Source organism: Pholcus phalangioides, unplaced genomic scaffold, assembly GCF_987345545.1.
Source record: "Pholcus phalangioides strain wild (caught in Gottingen) unplaced genomic scaffold, Ppha-v1.0 ptg000016l_1, whole genome shotgun sequence".
NCBI lineage: Eukaryota > Metazoa > Arthropoda > Arachnida > Araneae > Pholcidae > Pholcus > Pholcus phalangioides.
Genome location: NW_028301609.1, coordinates 140,878 through 164,005, shown reverse-complemented (window position 1 = coordinate 164,005; position 23,128 = coordinate 140,878). Strand labels below are relative to the sequence as shown.

At 38.1% G+C, this 23,128-nt stretch overlaps 1 protein-coding gene across 4 annotated transcripts in view; it reads left to right on the top strand.

The window, feature by feature from the left end:
- Positions 1 to 537: 537 nt before the first annotated feature.
- The window catches only part of LOC149074688 (uncharacterized), a 40,643-nt gene continuing 18,052 nt past the window's right edge, over positions 538 to 23,128 (top strand). For all 4 annotated transcript variants that reach the window (XM_089245751.1, XM_089245753.1, XM_089245754.1 and 1 more), the window contains exons 1-6: positions 538 to 700; positions 3,454 to 3,515; positions 4,877 to 4,950; positions 21,555 to 21,639; positions 22,191 to 22,282; positions 22,687 to 22,761. In XM_089245751.1, coding sequence (XP_089101877.1) covers positions 626 to 700; positions 3,454 to 3,515; positions 4,877 to 4,950; positions 21,555 to 21,639; positions 22,191 to 22,282; positions 22,687 to 22,761 — 463 coding nt within the window. In that variant the 5' untranslated portion in view covers positions 538 to 625. The remainder of the gene's footprint in view (positions 701 to 3,453; positions 3,516 to 4,876; positions 4,951 to 21,554; positions 21,640 to 22,190; positions 22,283 to 22,686; positions 22,762 to 23,128) is intronic.

Here is a 23,128-nt window from a genome sequence, read left to right as displayed (position 1 = left end):
AAGAAAAAGAAAACTAAAAGAAACGAATAATAAGATCTCTCTTTAAATTCATAAAAAAAATTATGCTGAAATCTGATCATTTCCAGATAAGCGCCCTCTTTTGTAGCTTTTAATTAACTTCTCCCTCTCGTCACCTGAGATTCACGTCCGTTTCAAAGACTTGTCAAAGCTTGTATTGGCCGATGTCTTTTTTCTCCCCCTCCCCATCAGTCGCTTGTCAGTTTTCGCTGTGATACGATTTCAGATATAAACTTTGTTTATATTATTCCTTCTCTCCGTCAGGATAACTTTTATACTCCTCGGTGTTTATAGTTATCATCATCAATCGCCGTCCAAAGGATATATATAGATGGGAAATCTCTCCTAATAATCGCGGGTTATGACGATCGTCATTTTTATTTTATATGCAGTGAATTTTACGAGCGCAATGGCTATTTTTGGTTTATAAAAAAAAAAAAGTGAGTTTTTACAAAGTAATTTGTCGTCTGCGGAGTTTTCGTTTGTGATATCTTCTGGTATTGAAAAAAATCGCGATTCGTTATTATGTGAAAGTGAAGTCGATTCGTGTGGAAATTTTTATATCGAGGTGGTGAAGTGGAGTGAAAAATAAGTGGAAGGATTTAAAATGGAGTCGTCTACAGTCGAGAAAGAGTTCTCGCCTTTCGGTGGATTGTTTCTACAGCTGATTGCTGATTTGAAGGTAGAGTCCCCCCTCCATCTTTTTTCAATGGTTTTTTAATTGGTTCTTGTACAGTAGAATGTATAGCCTACTTAAATAGCTAAGCTATGCATTCAAGTTCATATCTATGCATTCAAGTTCATATCTATGTATTCAAGTTCATATCTATGCATTATTCGTCAGTACACAAGGATTTATACATGTGCCGTTTATTTAACCCAGTGATGTAAGTCTAGTTTAAATGCCGAAACACACTACACTGACATGACATGATTCCAGGTCCCATTAGATATGTGATTTCTTATTCGTGGAAATTGTGTGATGTGCAAATTCCACGTCGCAGAGTTTCCACGAATGAGAATTCGTTACGCCTCTGATGTGGCGTGATTATCATGTCACTTCAGTGTAGTGTGTTTCAGCTTTAACTGTCCTCACAGAGAGCAACAGGCTTACAACGGTACAAAATTTTCAATCATCGTATTTCACTCATGTTTTGAAAAATTGATGGCAGTAGTAGTAGTATACACAGAACACATACACGCTCATTGCAACATGTGACAATTTGTTAGAAGTTCTGCAGAGAAGTATTGATGAGGTGCATGTGTAGTTTAGTAGTTGTACAGCTGTCTTGGAACAGAGTTCTTAACCAGGGGCAATGAGACAGGGTCTGTTTCGTTCTTTCGGGCCCTGGGTGAAACAGAGTTTAGTTACCCTTATGGTATTGTGTAAACAAAAGGGTAACTAAATTGATTTGGGATTGTAACCTGATGAGCAACGTAGGGAAGTAAAAAAACGCTTTTTCTTATGGCTCACTTGTTCTTTCCATTCTTTTTTCTGTATGGTACAGTAATAATCCATGTTATGCCGTCGATTCCTATTTTAACAAATACAGTTACAGTGAAACTGTAGTTTTAATGAAAACTTTACTAATTCCCAGATAAATTTACATAAGAACAATGTAAAAAATCTGAAATTTCTTTATAACAAAATTTTGTTATTACAAAGTGATTTCTATGGTCTCTTGGAGTTTGTTATAACGGGATTCGACTGTATATTGGAATAATCTGAAGGACATCCAGACTTGCTATATACACATCCTTTTTCTAAGGCACAGATGTTGCATATTGGAATAGTTCAAAACACAGATTTTTATGATGAGCCTTATTTTAAGCATTTTTGAGCAATCTGTCATATTTTAGGAATTTTCGAGCAATAGATAATTTTTTTCACAAAAAAAATTTCTATCTCTTGATAACGTAACTGAATTCTGGATATATTTTAGCATATGTATCAATAATTCGATTCCCAAAAGTTTGAGGTCTGCTCAAAATTTTGTGAGAAAATTTTAAAGGCTGTGTTAAAAATGAAACAGTTTAGAAGTACATATACAGTTGATCCCGCTTATAATGTGTTTCAAAAATCTGTCATGATGATAAAACGTTGTAAGCGGGAAAACACTTTAAATAGGAAATATTAATGAGAATTACTTTGAGTCGGAACCTCAAAAATTTGTTGTAATAAGCAGGAAAACGTTCTAAATGGGAATGTTTATAAGCGACATTAACCTTATATACTTATACATTATTGGAATGTGCCTGTAAAACATGAGTGATAAAGTTGTTAGTTGTTTGTTGAAATCTTTGAAACGACTAATCTATAAATACCTATGAAAGTGTGTGTGTGTCTATGTATGCTATAATTATTATTTGTTGTTTGGGCACTGGATTCCAAAACGGTGCGTTAAGTTGTATGAATTTCTAAACCAGGGCTTGAAAAATCCCAGCTGTCAAGTTGCCATGGTGACTAAAAAAATTGCCAATGGTGCCTAAAATTTTGTACTAATGTAATTATGACATATAAGTTAGAGTCCGAGGACAATACAAAATTCATATAGAAAAAGATGTACTCTCCAGTTGGTAATAAAAAATATACTGGGAAAAACTGACTATAATTATGTAAAGATACTGATTTTTCAAAAAAATTTCATCTCTGCCGCTACCGGGACTCTAACCTGGGTAACTTTTTACCAAACCCAACTCTGGCCATATCGCTATATTGCGATTTACTGCCATTAATCAGTTGGGTTGGAAACGAAGGCATCATCTACCAATTGTCACCTCATGCTATGAAAAAATATCTTTTCTGTATTCTCTGCTGAGTTTGAACCTGGGACTGTGATGGTAACCTTCACGGTGGTAGATGAGCATCTTACCACCATTCCACTCAGGCGCAAACCGGGTTGACTGACCCGCACATCTTTCTCTATATATATGTTGCCATCTGGTGACGATGTCATTTACACATCATTATTAGTGGATTGCTGTCACTGACCATCGTACGGTACTATTCAGCATATATATATATATATACGCCAAAAGTGAAATATTCTATCTGTTACTATAGCTTGGCTTGGTAGAGCACTCGACCAGCAGTCGAGGTTCCCAAAGGTTCGAGTTCCAGTAGCTGCAGAGATAAGGTTTATCCAAAAATCAGTATTTCTACATAATCAGCAAGTTTTTCGGTTTATCTTGTTATACAAAATTTAATCAACATATCTATCAGCATAGGGGTAAAAGTCAAAAGGGAAGTAAAAAAACAAGATTTGTCTCATTTTTTGGGGGAAAAATACACTTGGCTTCTAAGAGGTTTGACTGATGCCAAACTTATTGTCCTTCAATTTGTCAAGCCGGTTCAGAACATTTTTGAAGCATGATTTAAAATGTATATTGCATCTACTGACAGAAATTGATACATTGTTTTCATTTCAATTACAGAACAGTGCACCCATCTGGGAAGACTTTTTGATCAAAGCATCAAAATTTCATTCACAGTTGAAGTAAGTGTATTTCTATCTGTATCTTTAGTTCTTAACCATACAAAACTTGTGTGGTTTGCATCTATAGAGATAGGGTCGGACCTTAAATCCTGGGAGCTATGCGCAGCTGCAGAAAGCGTCAGCTTAATGGGACATATTTTTTAAGGCGCCAACTACGTGAGGGGGGGGGGAGGGGGCGATGTTTTTTTTAAGCTCCCAATATATTATTCGCTTACACTTGAAAAATGTACAGAACTGGCCCTGCCTGTAGACAAAAAAAAAAATTATTATTTTGAAAACGTTATAAAAAATTAATATTTTTTGATTGGCCAAAAATTTGGGTTCACATAGGTGATAATTTTATTAGTTGTTTCTCCAGTACAACCATCAGCAGACAGATTTTTATCCTATAATCAGACATGCCAACATTGGCTTAAAGCTTGTCAGTAGTGATGAATGTTTAGCTTTGCCATGGGGGGGGGGTACCCTCTAGGACAATATAATCACTGAAAAATTTATTTTTTTTAAATTTTAATTCAAAGTTCATTAAATACAGCACCTCAATAGCACTGGAACCTAGAGGGTTCGGGCCACGTGAGGCCCCCACTCCCACTGCCTGAAACTATGTTCCGAGGTCACAGAGTCCATTAATAATTCACGAATAATCAATGTAATCCCAACCTGCATACCCCCTTGTGGGCCATATATGCGGACATCTAGCACCCCCTTCCTCCCATCTATCTGCTATGGAAGGCATTGATAGAGCAGCAAGTTTAGACACAGCTTTATAGATTTCCTTTCGCATACAGACAAAACAGATCGGCTCAGAGTTTCTCTTCTCTCTAGCTCCCTCATATGCGTATGGTAAAGATCAGTAAAGATGGATGCAATTTTATAAAAATAATAATAAAAATAAGTAAAGACCACAAGAAACTCAAAGACCTGATTTTTTTAACAGGTTTGCGTGGTATTGAGAGTGACTCCCATAGCTCCGTAGTTCATTGTGGCCATCCGTAGAACTAGAAACTACAAACATTTGTAGCAGTTGTCAACTCTTTATACTAATACTGGCCTCATTCTGGACTCTCACTTACATTCTGTGTTCATTCTTATCATTAATGTAGCTTTTATAGTGTACATGAAATATATCTATATTTGTTTAGTAACTTGTAAGGGCTGAACATTATCAAGAAAACAATGTAAAACCTTAAAAAAATGTCAAATATGTAAACAAACAAAAGATGATTGTAACTTGATGTTAATTTCAATCAAAATACTGCTAATAATCTAATTCAAATTAGTATGAATGGCTAGCAAGTTGATCCCATGAAAAATATACTGAAGAGACCATAAACTTATCCAAATGTTTCTATCTTTTTCAGAGCAACAATCGTTACGTCAACATCATTCCTCGATGCATTCCAGAAAATCGCTGACATGGCTACTAACACACGAGGTAGTTCAAAACTTTCTCCTTTTATATGCATATTACACTGAAGTGCCAGAAAAATCATTACACCCACATATATAATATCATGTAGATTTCCCCCGCAAGCACTCAGAACTGTTGCAAAACAACGTGGCCATGAATTCCACCAATGTGTGATTACACTAATCTTCAAATGAAAATTGTCCTAAAGACAATTCACACCATGCTTCTCTCAGGGCAGTCCCCAGTTTCATAACAGTGTGGAGTGATTTTGTACAGCCCATTGCAAGGCATCCCATATGCGCTCAATAATCATGTCTGGGGTTTAGATCACTTACGGAGGATGCTGAAGTCAGAAAAGTGTTCCTGGTGTCACTCGGTTGCAACTTTCGATGCATGTGGTGTCACATTGTCCAAGCCCCATCGAAATGCACACAGGACATGAATGGGTACAAGTGAACGAAAAGGATGCTTACATACTGGTCACCATTCAGAATCGTCTGTAGCTTTATCAGGGTTCCCATATCATGCCAACTACACACTGTCAAGCCCTGCTCTACATATATGGTAAAATCCCTCTTTTCCTAAAACAGCTGTAAAAATCACATTCCAGACATAATGTTGTGACTTTATTTATGCTATACAGAATGTGTGGGTACACATAATATTTAGTACTTAATGTAGGATATATTATATATATTGTTACAAACTTTCGACGATAGATGGCGCGATTTGTTCCATAGAAATATCGATGATACCAGTTTCGGTCTAAGCGCAGCGACACGTGATTGGCGGAGAACTGGCGGGGCGTGTAGAGAGAAAATCTAGAAAGTCCCGCCCCTCCATACGGTAGCGCCGCCGACTAGGAAACTGTGAAATAGAATTTTGTGGAATGTTCTTTTTCTCGAAGTTTCTATCCGGGTTATAAATACCGTTGGCGCTCACAAGATGGCAGACTGAGAAAGGCTAGACAGGCTAAAAGAGACTCGAATGGACAGACTCTATTGCTGAAGTCAGTTGCGTTTAAACTTTGCAAGAAAGTTGTTAGCTCTCTGATTAACTTGTAAATACGTATAAATTGCTGTTCTGTAAATAAATCTGTGTTTGTCCGTCGAACCGCTTCTTGTTTTGCAATATCGAAGTCTTGTGGAAAATTATCCGGAACAATATATCGGCATGTAGGTGATAAAGGGCCCATTATCATATAGGAGAAACTTTATGGGAGAACCATTTAAAGATTTTTTTATTACGCCTTTCTATAAAGACTTGTTTTATAAAGTGAATATCTCTTATTATTTATTGAAATAGGACTTATTTATAGGAATTCACAGTGTAACAAAAAAAACCCTGTGAATTAGTAGCGTTATCCAGAGGCACATTTAACTGCGGGTGCACCGGGCCCCAAAAATCCCAAACTTTACACTTTTTTCCCAATTTAAGGGGCACCCAACATTTTCTTTTGCGCCCAGGGCCTCGGCCGACTTTCATCTGCCACTGGCGTTATCCCAATAATGATGGAAATGGACATGATGCCCTTTACGTCCGTCATACAGATATAATATGTATCGTTCAAGTCCCTTGTTTTTTTTAATAGAGATGTAATTTCCTGATTTGTAATTTATCTGCTTAATCCGTGTAATACGGTATTTCATCATGACATACCTGATTCAGTATGACAGGGCTTGACAAATTCCAGGCTCCAGGTTTTGGTATGGCATCTAAAAAATTGGCATAGACTCTTAAATTTTTCTGTGTGTGATTAGATTACTAAATTTAAGTGTGAGGACTACGGAAAATTTTTAGAATTTATAAATGTGTATCAACCAACATGGAAAGGTGTCACAGAAGTTGAAAAACATTATTTTGAACTATTTTTCTGGAAAAAATGTGTTTCCCTTAATATGGTAAGCTAAAAAAATATTTGGCTAGTACCTGGATTTTTTTTTTTGATTTATCAAGCCCTGAAATCTTTCGTGTTTAATTGTAGTATTATCTCTTAACTAGCAGATGCTCATTCCCAGTTGAGCAAGTTAATAAATATAAAGGTACAAATGTAGTATATGCTGGTTTCCAATTCTGCGGCGTTATGAATTGATTGAAAAACCTGAAATTCAAGTTTTTAACCAATCAGCAAAGTCAGCAAATTGCAGAATTGGAAACCAGTGTGCACTGTGTGTGTGTGTGTGCGCGCGCGCAAGTTTGGTTAGCTTGCATTTCAAATATGCTTGAAGAAAATTTTTCCAAGGAAAAACATGGTGCAAATATGTCTCTGATATATGATGCTTATGTGAAATATGTTCAGTTTTAGTGGTTTGGTATACTTTGTGTATCAACCATTTTGTGAATATTTTTTGCAACAGAGTGCTGAAGCAGAGTTGAGTAGGCTTATATGTATTTCACTCTAAGTTCAGAAACAAATCAATGTCTTCACATGTGATTTTTTTAAACTTATTTTTCAATGATCTCCAGCAATTACTGACCACAACTCCAGATCATAAAATGATTGACACCTTATAATTGTGTATTGTGATGGTCATATGCAGTCCATTTTGATGAGTGGCATATCAGAATGTTAGTAGGTAGCCCTTTAAGCAGTTTTTAAAATTCAACTGATCCACATTATAAGGCCACTGTGGAAACCACTGAATCTTCTATAAAATGCCACATTTTTTTTCAAGAATAATTTTCTAAATTTTCCGCAGGTGAAAGTGCCTCAGAGTCTCCTTCCCTTCCCCTCCCGACTCGGGAATAATTTAAAAGAACAATCGAAAAACAGAAATACCTGGTCTATCTGGCCTTTCCTATCATTTATACTGTACACATGTTTCTATACTACCCTAAAGAGGAAGGGGAAAAATACCGTCTCTATCCTGTTATCAAACTTTGAATAAAAGCTGGCGCAGCTCACTGGGAATTTATCTGAAAGTTTGGGAGGGGGTGGAAAGCATGTTCACTAAAAAAGACTGCTTTACGGAGATCTCAGGGATCGGCATTGCCGAAATTAAAAGGTTTTAAGGAGGCGAGATATCTCGTCATTACCGCTGAAAGGGTTAAAAGAACACGGGTTTTTTCATATAAAACTCGAGTTTTAAATGATTTAATAAGATCAACAAGTAATTTGCCTCTTCGTATTTACGTTTTTTTTTACCCTGATACGTTTCAACTTCTCCATTGCTACTTCACGGAATAGTAAATTCATTAGTGTTATGCTGCTTTTATTACTATTGAAAAACGAGATGAAATTTTTCCTGCTTTCTTAGCAATTTTCCGACGCAAGTTCATCGTCGTGATTCTTTCTCGTCCAAGCCAAGCAAAACGAACTCGATTTCTTTATTTTTGTTACACTTTCTGCATGACCGCCTATTTCTTATGAGAAGTTCTCCAATGGATGGTTGGAACTGGGTCGTTGCCGTTTAAGTGTTAAAGGGGGCGAAAAATAAGAGATTGGACAAAAAGAACAAGAAATCAAGTTCGAGACTCATCCTAAGCCCAGGCTCTACAGACTTTCCGCTTTACTAAGCTTCCTAATTTTCCTCCCTCTTTCTGCAACATTTTCAAGTTAAATAACAGCCTGTGTGAGCTTTCTCTCACACTTTTGGTCGTTTTTATGTATGGATTATTATCATTATCATCATTATTCCTGCTGCTTCTGGTTGCTGTCATTCGGTGGAGAAATAAAAAAAAATCGTGCCTTCGTGAAAAAAGGAAAACCAGTTTTTCGTGTATACCAGGAGCTGTTTATCGAAAAGATGGGGTTTCCTTTATACGGCTTATTTATTTATATTATATTTTTTTAGGTCCACTGACCAAAGCAGGTGAAACTGACGGGCTTTCTTTTGTTCGGTTTGTTGAGAAAAGAATTTTTTTTTTTTCATCTTCCTTGTAGATATTTCTTTGTTGGGCTCTTTTATTTGCTCCCTCTTGAATATTTTCCCACTTTTCAGAATATGAATACGGTATTTCGATTGGTTCCAAAGCCATGGAAATGCGTTGTCCGTGATGACCTTCTCAGGCTCCTCTTTATCGTGGGTGTGCGTGAAGCCTAAGTGGAAGTTGGAATACCATATAAAATTAGTGAAATACATTACAATTTCGTTGTAATGTATTTCAATCTGAGATGTCTTGTACGTATTTTATTAACGCCATGATGTTTTGGGTGCGTGATTTCTTAATGAAACCTGAAAGAACCTTTATCTGAGTAATTCTGATATAACCCACACTACTTCATATAAAAATGATTAGAGCCCATAAAAAAAAGTGGTTCCAAACCTTCATGGGTACGTAGCGTTACGATAGTTACGAGATCGTAACGCTACGTACGTATCTCTCTTGCAATTCAGAATTTTTGTTTCGGTAACGGGCACGATTGTCCAAATTCATTTTTCCATAACCACTGAACCCAAAGAACCAGATGCACCTAGGTTCCCGTCATTTATACTATTGCTAACCATCCCGAAGGATGGATGCAACTGAACGTCATAGCACCAGAACTTTCATAACCACTGTAAAACCTCCCACGTCCGAATTCCAGAACAATCAAAATAATTTTTCGCATGTGTAAGTGGCGTCGGAGACGGGGATGCTCGAGCACCACGGTAATTTATGGCATGGGTCTGAGCACCCACTGAATTGAATCAGAATTCAAAATTTCATACTTAAAGATCAAGACGAGCACCCACAAGTTCAAATACTTCCGATGCCCGTGTGCATGATAATTACAATGATACACGCAGAATGAGAAGGTTTTGACGTTCTGTGGCTCATGGAAACGTCTTTCCTATGTATCATAGAGCAGGGATGCTCAACCTTTTGAAGAGTGTCGATCTTTTTAGTAACCTGTCGCGGGCTACTTGAGTGATTTGGTAATAGTTCAAGGCATGGGCGGAGATGTGGGGGATTGCTCTCACCCCCCCCCCCCCAGTGTCAAAGGTGAAGTTGACTGATCTAATGTATATATGCATATATGAATTGACATCATCATCATCGTGCCCCCCCCAGAAATAATGACCTTGCCCCCCCCCCCCCCCAGATTTTCAAGTCTATCTCCGCCTATGGTTCAAGGTCCACTTTCTGGGTTTTATGAACATATGCGGGCCGCGATCAAATAGAATGTTTTTCATTTTATATTGTATAGTGAAAAATTTTAAACTCAAACCAATGATTTTTTTAAATCGTAGTCACACAACACATTTGGCCCGCGGGGTCATTTGTTGAGCATTCTTGTCTGTTACAGAGGTACTTGGATGCCCCAAAGCAGAATGTTTAGTACTGTTCTGTGACGAGCCCTCGGCCGACTGGAAATGTTCTGCGGTACAAATCCCCATATATGTAATAGTGTTTTTTGCACTTTTTCTTAAAATTCTTCCAAATTGTTCTGCGACGTACGTCGCAGATTTCGGCACATTTTCTGCTTTGGGGCTTGGATGTACAATATTTATAGAATAATTTCGCTAAAAATTCAGTGTTTTAAAATCGGAAAATTTCAAAGAAATTTCATGAAGTTAAACGACGACGATGAACACTGGAAGATAGTGATAAAATTATGAAGTTTGTGTGTGCTCTTTCTTACTCGTTCGTATGTTGCCGGTTTAGCCCAACCGAAACCCTTTAGTGTTTTTGAAACCCTTTGACAGCGGTTCGGAGATACACATATCCGAAAAGGGTTAAATTCCCTTTATTTCAGAAATAAGATACTGTATGTGATACTTGATCGTTCCCGTGTAGCAATGAAACGCTCCGGGATCTGGGTTGGGAACTAATGTCGTGAAATGCGTCAACCACTACTCTCTTACATACGTGATCGATAGGAGTTATGCTCCGAACGGCCTAAATGTGTTCGCATGTGTGGAGTAAAGACTTGACATTTTTATTTAGTTTTATGTTCCGTAGCCTAGCCCTTCCGTGATCGGGTCCGTGGCTCTTTTCTCCGCATGTTTAATGAAGGCAAGCGGAGCAAATATAAATAAAAAAAATCTTCCCATCCATTGTGGAAACGAACAAGTCGGTCGGTCGACCTTGCAGGTGTTTTTCGGTCACGCGGCGGCCAGTTTCACGTTTCCGTGCTGCGTCTGCATAATGTGTTGAATGTCGAAGCTGATGCTAGGCTTTTGCGTGCGTTCGCATGTTTGGTTTAACTGGTTTATCGGAGAGTTCATCTACTGGTTTTGCGATTTTATTTTTATTATTCGCGTGTTTGAACTTATTTGTTTCTTAACCCCGAAGGGAGGGAAGGGTAAGGTCAAAACATGTGGGCAAGCAAAGCATGATGTTATGTCATGTCCGTGCGCTAGTGAGGCTTTTCGTGTTCGATTCGGCTTTGTTGTGTGTGTTGATCGGCATATTTCTGAAAATAATGATTATCTTTTCCTTTCAGTTCACCTCTCCGCATTGGAACAATTTACGGATTAACATTTTCTTTGGGTGGGAATTCAATAATTAAAGTTTGATGGATTTATTGGGAATACAGTCATACCTTAGCTAAAATGAATGCCTCGGCTTACGAATTTTTCGGCTAATGAACATTTTCGTTGATATGGGTGCACGCGCTAACACAAAACCGCGTCGTGATCTGAATTTTAGCCTCAATCATCATCAGAATTAATACTAAATCGCACATGCACCTCGTCCATATTCCTTTGCGAAACTTCTAACGAATTGGTAAATGATGTACGTGCGTGAACATGTAGTGAACCTAACTTGAAGTTCGTTTCTGTGTAATTCTTATTTGTAGTGAGCTGCCATCTGCTATCAATTTTTCTAACTATGAGGGAAGTGTAATGATTGAATAATTGTATCGTTGTAGGCCTGTTGCTCTCTGTGGTGAGACTTCATTTGGGAGATCGACTCGAATTTGTTCCTAAAAGTTGGAAACCACAGAAAACCATATTCAGCCGACCACCACTGTGGTGACGGTGAGGTTCGAACCCGGATCCTCGCAATGCGAGTCCGTCACTATGACCACTCGACCACCACAGCGGCTCATCAGAATTACTGTCATTTGAGTACGATTAACTGAAAGGTAAACTTTGGCACGTTGTAAGTACCAAAAAAAAATTCAAACACCGTTTTTCACGTTAAAGAGGCAAATGAGCAATGCTTTATTTTACCAACGTGAAAAGTGCCTGGTAGTCCTCTAAATCAGCGTTTCCCAACCTATGGTCTGTGATGATTCGACAAATGATCTGCAGACAGGCTTGGAAATATAATTTAATGACATAAAAATGATTCAATAGGAAAAAAGTCTTTATATGCCACAAATGTGTGTTGTTAATGTTCACATGGGTTGAAATAAAAAATTGGACCCTTATTCGGTGAGTTAGTGGTCCATCGCATTTCTTCAGCATTCTACTGGTCCTCAAGACAAGAAAGGTTGAGAAACGCTGCTCTAAGTGGTTCCAAATAGTGTGTAAAAAGGTCGCAAATGTGGACGTCTCTACAGGCTGCAAAATTTTGCTGCCCTATTTTCCCTTTTGGCACTTACAGTGTTTACTACTTTTACCCTTCAACTCATGTCCACCTAGTAATCCTTTTTCAGATTTACCTCCGCTTCTCTTCGGGAAAGTTTTTGAACCATTTCATGTAAAATGAAAGATTCACCTGATAGAAAATGCATTAAAAAAAGGAGCATATGTTTTCAGAGCACGCGTTCTTTTGATGCAAGATTCTTAACATCAAACTGAACAGTCTGGACCAAAGCTGTGGTCTGGACATTCTAAGAGCTTGTCTTTTCCATCTACATGTATCAGGCACAGAAATGAGCTGACCAAATGAATGGAGACACCTCCGATCTTGACTGACTGGGTTGCGTCAACACCAGCTCTAGTAGACACATAGTAGGTTGTGCACATAGTGTGAAATAAAAACATCTTCAGTATCTCATCTTCCTATAAATTCTCATTTATCGAATCTTGAAGCTGTACTTCGGTCAATTTTTGTCATTTTTATGGCGTTCCTTAGTGTTTAAAAAAAACTTATATTCTTAAATTTTGGTCCGTTTCTGGAACGAACTAAACGATTTTTCATAGAAACCTATGGGAAAACGCGTTTCGGCTAACAAATATGATCCCGGAACGAATATTATCATCGTTAGCCGTGGTATCGTTGTATTTAGGGTTTTGTATGGTATCCAGGGGTTCCCGTTTTAATTTTAAACTTGATACTGCTCTGGCTAGAAACACCTATGTTTGTACGTAAATACATGGACAGATGTCTGTTTTGAGGTGAACTCATCTATGCGAGAGGATTTTTTCTTTTTTGTTGGATTGTTTTTAACAAAAAAGAAAAAACCGGCAAAATATCCTTGTTTCACCGGGGAATACATTAATTGCGTACAGCCATACTTTTTATGGTTTATCTCTCGTCTCTCCGTTTCGGGTTCCGATAATTGCTTTAGTGATTTTCCCAACGGTTTGGAATGAGTTGGTGGGGGCCTGTGCAAAGGGTTTGTGCACATTTTACCATGCTCTGTTGATTGGTTGAGAAGGAAGGGGGCCTCCGAATCCGCATGTTTGATCCACGGATCTGGTGGAAAAGTCCACAGTATGGCTATTTTCATAAAGTCAGTAGCGCGTGTTGTAGTAAATAGCGGATCGATACGTTATTTACGCACCGGGTTTGTTAGGAAAAAAAAAAGTGGTTAAAAACTACTGGGTTGTTAACGTGTGAATTTTTTTTTAAATTATGTATTTGAACAAGAGTCGATATCGGTGAATAAAATCAGTTTAAAAAAAATGGAAGAATCATCTGAATGCGCGCGTATCAGTATGAGATAAGGCACTTTATTATTTTACCAGTCTGAATTTCGATTCATCTTAGTGTTGTGAAATATGTGGAGAAAGGAATTTCTCTTAACGCATCTTGAAATTTTCATTAGACCCTGTTGTATGGATCGCATTGACGAAGTTCACTATGTCGAAGAAACGACCGTTTCTTTATTCATTATTCCACCTTGTTAATGAACATTAACACTTCCAGTCCCCCGCGTCTTTCGCTCTTCCTAGGAACCCTTTTTTTTCTTGGGATCCTATTTTTAAGAGAAACCCTCTTCCGTGCTATTTCTGTGAATGAGGAGGGGAAAACTTCAGGATCATGATAGTAGAGTCTTTGTAATGCCTGTGGACGAGGAAATTATGGTACCTTATATGACTGTTTTATTAAAGGTCTGAAAATGACGAAATTTTTATGAATTTCGGCCGTGGGCGGAGATACGCCCCCCCCCCCCCAGTGTCAAAGGCGGAGTCGACTGATCTCTAATGTATATGTGTGTATATGAATTGACATCATCATCGTGTCGTGCCCCCCAGACTTTCAAGTCTATCTCCGCCTATGATTTCGGCTTATGGCAGGACTGATTCGAAATCCGAGAAATTGAATGGACACCGATGAATGGAATTTCATTCCATTTAAAATTAAATTTCCGGTTTCATTCATTTTCGGCATGTAAGAAAATTGTATTTTACGGTTTTCTTTGGACTTCCAAATCCTAATATTCTTATGGATTCCCGCATTCTGCGGATATGCTGCGTTTTTTTTTTATTGCCGAAAAGTCCTTGACTCGCGCATAGCTAACTTTTTTCTCTTATGATGTATGACCATTCTTTTTGTCAGAAAGCAAGCGGTGACATGTTTTGAAGGTGAATGAATGTTTTGTGTGTGTTATAGCTTCATATAGGTCTGGGCTATGATGAAAGGAGATAGAAGAAAAAAGGAAGATTATACATTACATTACGTATACAATTTCCGTTCCTATCTTTTGTGCTAACTACGTTCTCTAAAACCCTTTTCCCCCCCCCCCCATATCAAAGCTATGTTTTGCAAGCAATTCATAATATTTTTTTATGTGTAACGTCGAACACAATGCGATGCCTCGGGCGTAGGTAGCTTGTCTGATATCCGTTCAACAGCATGACTGTCCTGAAATTTGTGGCATTGGATGGACCTGAGGTGGCATATATTTCAGCCTGCTGTTTTAAAACTAGAAAATCCTCTTTTGTTGCCCTTTATTATTATTTTTTTTCAACTTTCATTGTTTATTGCTTTGGGTGGAGTGTGCTATATATATTTTCGCAGGGGTCAATAGTTGGGGAGGGTGACAGTAACAGATCTCTCTACTTCCTGCATTGACTTGTCAGTAACCGCTGTCTCTTCCGGGAGAGTCCATTATTGTTATTACATATATATTATATAGAATTATTCTCACCACCCATAACTATTGCGTTTTTGCTCATTTTTCTTAGGCATTGCTTCCTTTGAGCAAATTTTTAGAACTAAACGCGTGCTTATACTTTTAACTTACTGCGCCCTTACTTTTCCTCTCCTATTTTCTTTTCATTCTTTTCATCATCTTTTTTTTTTTCCACCAGGACTACCTCCTTTTGTTATAAAATTTCGGTCTATTTTAGGAATTGTTTTGATGCGCAAAAAAAGGTACATACAGGGTGTCCCATAAATTAGTAAATCGTTCAAAAATTCATTAAAATTGAAGGAATCCGTATATTTGAATGCGGTTTGCGCAGATATTATTCTTACGAAGGGGGATTTCTTTTGGCACAAAAGAAAATAATAATAATTCGTTCAAGTTTTTATCGATAGAGGGCGCTACACGAAAGCAAATAACTGAAAATATGCAAATCAGTCTTATAAAATGCAGGGATGAACAGCTAATTTCTGAATTTTCCCGTTATTGGCACTTACATAAGATTTTCATTGTGATGCTGACATTGATAAAGCGCTCCTGGTGAAGTTCATCCTCAGCCACGAGTCGCCAGCTGAAGCTTTACAAACGTTTCGGACCCAGAAGATATTAAAGAAAGGTTCGGGTCCAAAATTCTGTGATTTTCTTTCCTGCAGTGCTCTCTAACGACAAAAATGTAAACAAATTTTTTTCCAGTAATAAAAAAAATCACCCTCGGTAAGAAAAACTTTTTCTCAAACCGCATTCAAATATTCATTCATTTTCTATGAATTTTTAAACTATTTGCAAATTTATGGGACACTATATGCTAATATAGTATAGAATGATGTAAGCGTGGGTCTCAAAAAGCCAAAACTTTTTTAAAAAAATGAAAAACACGTCTTACTGACTGAAAAGTTAGTACATCTACCTGAAAATATCCTGGACATTGACAACTTTGCAGTTGCATAGAATCTGTTCTAAACTGTAAACAGTGAAACCTTTTCTGAACGGCCACCTCTTGATAAGGCTGATTTTTTTTTCTTCTATCCACTAGGCCAGGGCTTGACAAATCAAAAAATATTTAAGCACCAACCAAATTTTTTAGGAGCCAAGCATGGTTTTTACTTTGAAAAAAAGGATCCTAAATAATGTTTTTCGACTTTTCAGAACTCAATATCCTCTTTCCATGTTAAAAAAAACGCTATCACGAAATTAGAAAATCCCATGTCATTCTTTGACTCTAATTAAGCAATCACATACAGAAAATTCTCAGCACTAATGCAGATTTTCTAATGGCCCTGGCATTTGTCAATCTCTGCACTATGTTCAATTTTATTTTCGTTCCACGGGACCAATTATTTGAGGGAGGTGGTAAATCTTCAAAAGATGGTGATCTTTGACAGATTTTAACGTACTTGAATGCAGTTTGCTGTCATATTCATAAATCACTGTGATGTGACAAAGTGAATGACAGTATGTGAGTTTGAGGGTCAAAAGATCTTTTCCAAACGTGTGGGAATAGATTGGTGCTTCGCAAAGCTTCTAAAATATAATTTAGTTTGAACTGCAACTACTCTCATATAAACTACCTTCTATTTCTCAGAAATGTATTCTTTTTGAAGTAACATTGATAGGATGAGAATGAGTCAAAAGAAAGATTCTAGATTACACAAAAAATTGGCTCTATAAGGAGATGGATCCTTTTATCTTCTCTCTCGACTAGTATTTTTCTAATTCTCTAGAATTTTCTAAAAAACAACAGAAGATGTTGTCACATTATGCTTCAATATACTGCACCAAGGTTTAACCAGATGGCTGTCATTTGAATAATGCACAAACTTCCAGCTGTCTATGGGTGAATCTCAGATTAGTTATACCGTATATATTCATGTATAAGCCGAGTTTTTTTGTGGAATTTTTGATGAGGAAATATCGACCCTCACAGTTGGTAGTCATTTTTGTAGCAGTGTTTGAGAAACCGGCATTATTGGTATGGGATATGTTCAAACCCCACAGAACCGATAATGTCAAAGCCGAGGTAAAGAAATCAAAAACATCATTGGCTTTGATACCAAGTGGGCTGATGTAGATTGTACATCCTTTAGATGTGAGCATCAACAAGCCTCTCAAAGACTATTTGAGGAATTTGTGGATCGAATGGATGAGTTCCGATGATAAAGAAACTACAAAAGGTGATGCCTTGAAGAAACCTGACATTGGCCTAGTGTGCCAATGGGTACATGAGGTGTGAAATTCTGTTTCTGCCAAAATTATCATTCGATCCTTCAAAAAGTGTTGCATCAGCAATGCAATGAGCGAAACTGAAGATGATATCCTCTTTGAAAGTGACAATGACGATGACAGCCCAGATGAGGATAAAAACAAAGATGCTGCACCCACTATGATGATCTGATGGATTACGATGAGCTTGGAGACTCAGAAGAAATGGATTAAAAAGTTCGAATCATTTTCTATAGTAAATTTTTGCAAGCTATTCATTTTGCATGAAAATATAAGAATTTTTTTCCTCTAAAATGCACGAATTTTTAAGGTTGGCTTATACACAGGTTTTTAGACCTCGTCCATATTCCTCTGTAGAACTTCTAACGAATCGGTACATGTTGGAATGAGTGTATGTATAGTAAACCTTCTGTGAAGTTTGTTTCTGCGTAATGCTTGTTATGTGTAGTGCTGCCATCTGCAATCAATTTTTTTTAACTACGAGTTTTTCCCAACTCGTAGTGAATGAAGTGTAATGAATGAATCCCCCACCACCACCACTGTAAAAATTTGATGATTTTATAATGTTTTGCTCCCACCTAAAATTTGTTACCCCTTTGGCCCTCCCTTCCCTCATTCTGATCCTGGCATAACATATTAAACAAATTTGTGAGAGTATTGTAAGAAAATTAGCAGGATCTACAGACCTCGCAGCGCTCCTATTTTTCCTACTTTTCCTATTTTTCTACTTTCGCCGCAATCGTCCTTTTTTACCCCAATTCTCTCCTACTATTCCTATTTTATCCCTCCTCCCTTTTGTTTACAGCCACTATGTCACTACGAAAATTCCGCGCAACCGCAAAATGGCACTGCTTTCCCTCCCTTTTTGACGTGTTTTATTCACATCACTCGCTACTGAAAAATAAGAGAAAAAAGAAAAAGATTTTCAGTTCCACTGAAGTAGGGGACGACGACAAGCGTATCTTTTCGCCCCTGCGACTTAGTCTAAGTGCTAAAAACTTAAAAACTGAAGTCCAGTGGGGAAAGCGAATCCGTTTCCGAGATTGGTTGCCGTTAATAAGAAGGCCAAAAAAGCGGGGGGGGGGCAGGCTCACAAGAGATATTCCATGAGAGAAAAATTTTTTTTAGGTTTTTAAGTATAGGTTTCTCTCCCGGGGATCCCGTAACAATCGTTCATCCCAAAAGCCGGGTTTTCCTAGGAGTAGGCTTTTTTGCGCCGCGTGAACCGAACTGGATCATTTCGCTTCGGTAGAAATGTGTTGCATAATCATGCTACGCATTTGTGTTTTGCAAGCGTGGCGCATCAGCTCAGAACGGCTATATACTATATGACCCTGGCGTCAGCTACTCTGTTATCTGCATGCTCCGGTTTGAAGGGATGGGAAAGAGAACACAAAAAATGAATAGAAGATCGGTGAAACGCGCGGCACACGACGCATTTAACTCCTCCAGAAGCAGTCCGCCAATCACGCCCTACGTAGAGTGCTGTCGTGAGCCGTATTGCGCTCTGTAGGAAAACAGTCGTACTGCTTTTCTTATTGGTGAGTGGACGGCGTGTCGCGCTGGGTGATTCCCGTTGCGCGCGGCACAGAAAACCTGCTCCTAGGAAAGCTCGACTTAGGCGGTATTCACCGACATGGTTTAAACATTTTTTGATGAGAGATCGACACGGATTGGTTAAATTCAGGTTTTTAACCAATCTATATTGATCTCTTATCCAAAAGTTGTGACTACAGTTTAAACCATGGCAGTGAATACGGCCCTTAACGGGATTAATCTTGTCAGGTTTTACAGGAGAGGGTGGGGAGAGACGAGCCGATTAGCCTCTAGCTGAACCCAGTTTTTTTTAACCTCTAGAAAATAACTTTCGGGTGTCTTTATGTTCGGGGTCATTCAAGTATTACGTCAGCATTGGTGGGGGTTCCGATTTGCCGACTTTTGATGGGGTGGGGGGGGGGGTTGGATACGCTTACGTCATCAACCACCCTTTAGAGAGAAAATATGAAATATTCTTAATGGCATCTTACTCGATGCGCCAAAAAAACGAGTAAAACTTTTCACTAGTTTGTGGGCACCTGAACTAGCATTCTCCCTACAGAGCCACTTTAGTGATTTCTAAATACTTAGCGGATCTAAGTGATCTGAAAATGTGTCGCGAGCCGCTTAAGTGCTCTGAACCTGTGCCGCGCGTCATACAAGTGATCCGTGATTATGCCGCGGATCACTCGAGTAATCTGGGAATGTGCCGCGTATAACTTGAGTGATGTAGAACCGCACTGGTGGCCGCACCAATGCTCTAAAACTGTCACATGTTATTCAAGGGATCGCTAAATGTGCCACGAATCGCTTAAATGGTCTGGAATTGTGCCACGGGTCACTTCAGCGATCCTTGAATGTGCCTCTTGCTTCATTTTTACAAAATTAGGTTTGAGAGGGACAGGCCGCAACAGAACCCCCAGGGCCACATTTGATCCGCACAGGCCAAGTGGTTACCTATGTATCTTACAGGTATCACTCAAGTGGCTCGCGGCGCATTCCCAAATTATTTGAGTGACCCGCGGCTTATTCCCAAATTATTTGAGTGACCCGCGGCACATTCACAGATCACGCTTATAACCTGTGACGCTGTTCTAGATCATTTAATTAAGTGGCCCGCGACACGTTTTCAAATTAATGAAGTAGCCCCGCACACTTCAAAAGGTTGAGTTAAGTTGAAATGTACCGCAAGCCGTTTGAGTCATCTGGAAATGTGCCGCAAGTCACTTGGATGATCTGAAAGTGCTCAGCGGGCCACTTGAGTGGCCTTTAAAAGTGTCAACAGCGCCACTAAAATAATCTATAAGAAATGCATTGAACCACTTAGTGTTAATGTATCGCTGACCATTAGGTGATCTGTGTGCTGTGAGCCACTCACGTGCCAAATGTGCCTCCAGTCACTTACAGTAATCTGCAACTGAATTACATGCCACTTCAGTGAACTGGGGGTTTGCTGCAGGCAGCTCAAGTGATTTGGAAATATGCTTGGGGTCACTTAGCTGATCTGGATATATGCTGTTGGCAACTTGAATGATCTGCAAATGTGCCGCAAGCCACTGAAGTAATCTAGAAATGTGTCCCACTTAAATGATTTGATGATCGTTGGTGGGCCACTTGTGTGGTTTTGTTATTCGTCCTGGGCCACGTGAGATGACTCCGAGGGTCATGGGTTAGCATGTTTGTTTTAAGGCATACTAGGTTCGTGCGTATGCTATTGACGATATGTTCATTACATATGCGGGCCATTCTAATCATTGTATCCTTCGGATGTAATGTAACTCCAGGAGTTGTTACATCAAGGAAGGTGTTCAACATTCAGTAGAGTGTGGGCCATTTCATTGATTTTGAAATGTGTCGCGGATCACTTAAGCTGACCTGTAAATATGTCTGGGTCAATTGAGTACTCTGGAACTGTACCGCGGTGATCAGTAAATTTTCCGCGGGTCACCTAAATGATCTGGAAATGCGCCGCAGCACACTGAAAGAATGTGGAACTGTGGCGCAGGTTATTGAGTGATCTTTAAAAGTTTCATGGGTCAATTGAGTGTTCCGGAACTGTGCCACGGTGATCTCTAAATATGCTGCAAAATATTTAATGATCAGGAAATGTCCCGTGGGGTCACTTGAATGATATGTAAATGTACCTCGGGTCACTTGGAGTGGTCTGGAACTCTGCCGTGAGTCACTTAAGTGTTGGTAAACAGTGTGCAGATCACTCAAGTGATCTAGGAATGTGCCACAGCTCACTTAAGTGAAGTGAAACAGCAGCTCGGGTAACTTGAGTAATCTGGAACTGTGCCGTGGTGATCTGTAAATGTGATGCCAGCCACTTGAATGACCTGAAACTGCCGCAGGGCTTCTTGAACGATCTGGAAGTGTATCTCTTAGTTCATTTTTACAAAATTAGGTTTGAAAATGTGGGCCACAACAGATGACTCTGGGGCCACATTCAGCCCGTGGGCAATGAGTTAAGCATGCATGCTCTACATTTCTATGGCACCTAGACAGATTTTCTTTCTTCGAAAAATGGGGGGGGGATGGACTGGATCTATCTGGAAAGCCCCTGCCATAGAGTGACCAAAATTGACAAAGCTTAATTGTATTGCTATAAAGTTAAACAATTGTTCTAGCTTTCATTACTGTATGTTGTTTTTAATTAAATAATTTTCTCTTTTTTTAGGTGGAACGAAAGAAATTGGTTCTGCTCTAACGAGGTTGTGCCTCAGGCAGAGAAGTGTAGAATGCAAATTGAAGACATTTGCAAAGTAATGATGTTCATGCTGATTTCTGTTTGTTACTTTTTTTTTGTTCAGAGTTAATATTTTATCAACATATCTGCTGCTATGCTTTGAATATCCTATGACATTTATTGGAACATAAAATGAGATGAAAGTGCTCTTAATTTGCTGAAAAAATCAGTTAATTGTGAATTTTACAATTATTAATAGAACAGACAAAAAGCCCATCCTAGTGGGTGATGAAATGATAAATAATTCATTCTGAAAATTTTATATGACAAACTAATTAAAAGAAAAAAGAAGCTTGTGAAATGAATGGTGTTTATTTCAATACATCCAATGTTGAGCTCAGTTTTGATTGATGTATATTTTGATTATGTTTCCATTTTATACTCAAGAATATTATATCATATTTTTGAGACAGAAGTATCTCAGTAATTCATCTCTGGATTTTCACTGCATATTCTGTGAATTAATTTCAATTAAATATTTGCTTGTGTTCGAATTAGATTCATATTTTGATTGATATTTAGTATATTTTGTCTGTTGCATATCTAATGGTATATCCTTCATTTCAGTTCTCTGCAAGAATCCTTAATTTATCCACTTCAAGAGAAGCTAGAAGAATGGAAAAAGATGGCTAATCACTTAGACAAAGATCATGCCAAAGGTATATAATGTGCAAACCTAAAATTAGGAACTTAAGTATGCTTTTAGTTGTTGATATCTTGCAAGAAGGATTTTTTTTTTGAATGAAAGAGTATTTTTATTTTTTTACATGTTATTAGTTTTCTATAAGCTTCTTTCAAAAAATACATAATATGGCATCCATATTTCATTGAAGAAGAAAATGAACAAGCCATCGATCAATTATCACTGAACAGTTAATTAACTTACCAATATCAAAACAAAATTGCACTAACCTTGCAGTCAGTCACCAATTCAGGATCAAAAAGCAGCTACTAGTGTTGAATACTGAAGTTTGATGACCCCACTACCTGATAGCTACGTTATAGGATTGCAATGCATATTTTATTTTTTTTCTGACTTTATTTTTTGTATTTATCTTATCAGATTGCAAAAGAGCAAAACAGGAACTGAAGAAAAAGTCCTCAGATACACTTAGACTGCAGAAAAAAGTGCGAAAAGGTTTGTGCATTTTAAACATTTTTATTTATCATTTTGATATGCAAACCAATAAAGAGCTGTATGCAGTAATATCTTGGTTAATGAATACTTCGACTAACAAAGATTTTTTCTTGGTTTTTCTGTCTCATCTAACAAATATGGATTCGGCTAACAAACATTTTCTTTATATTGATGTATGCACTAGCATAAAACAGCTGTATTGTGAACTGAATTTTAGCAGTTATCATCCTCAGAATTACTCACACTTGAGCCCAATTAATTCATTGTCTACCTTGGAATCTTTTTCCTCATGTATCTCCACTTCTGTTTCTGAAAATTTTTGAACCATTTCATGAAAAATTAAACTGATATCAAATGCATTGAATAG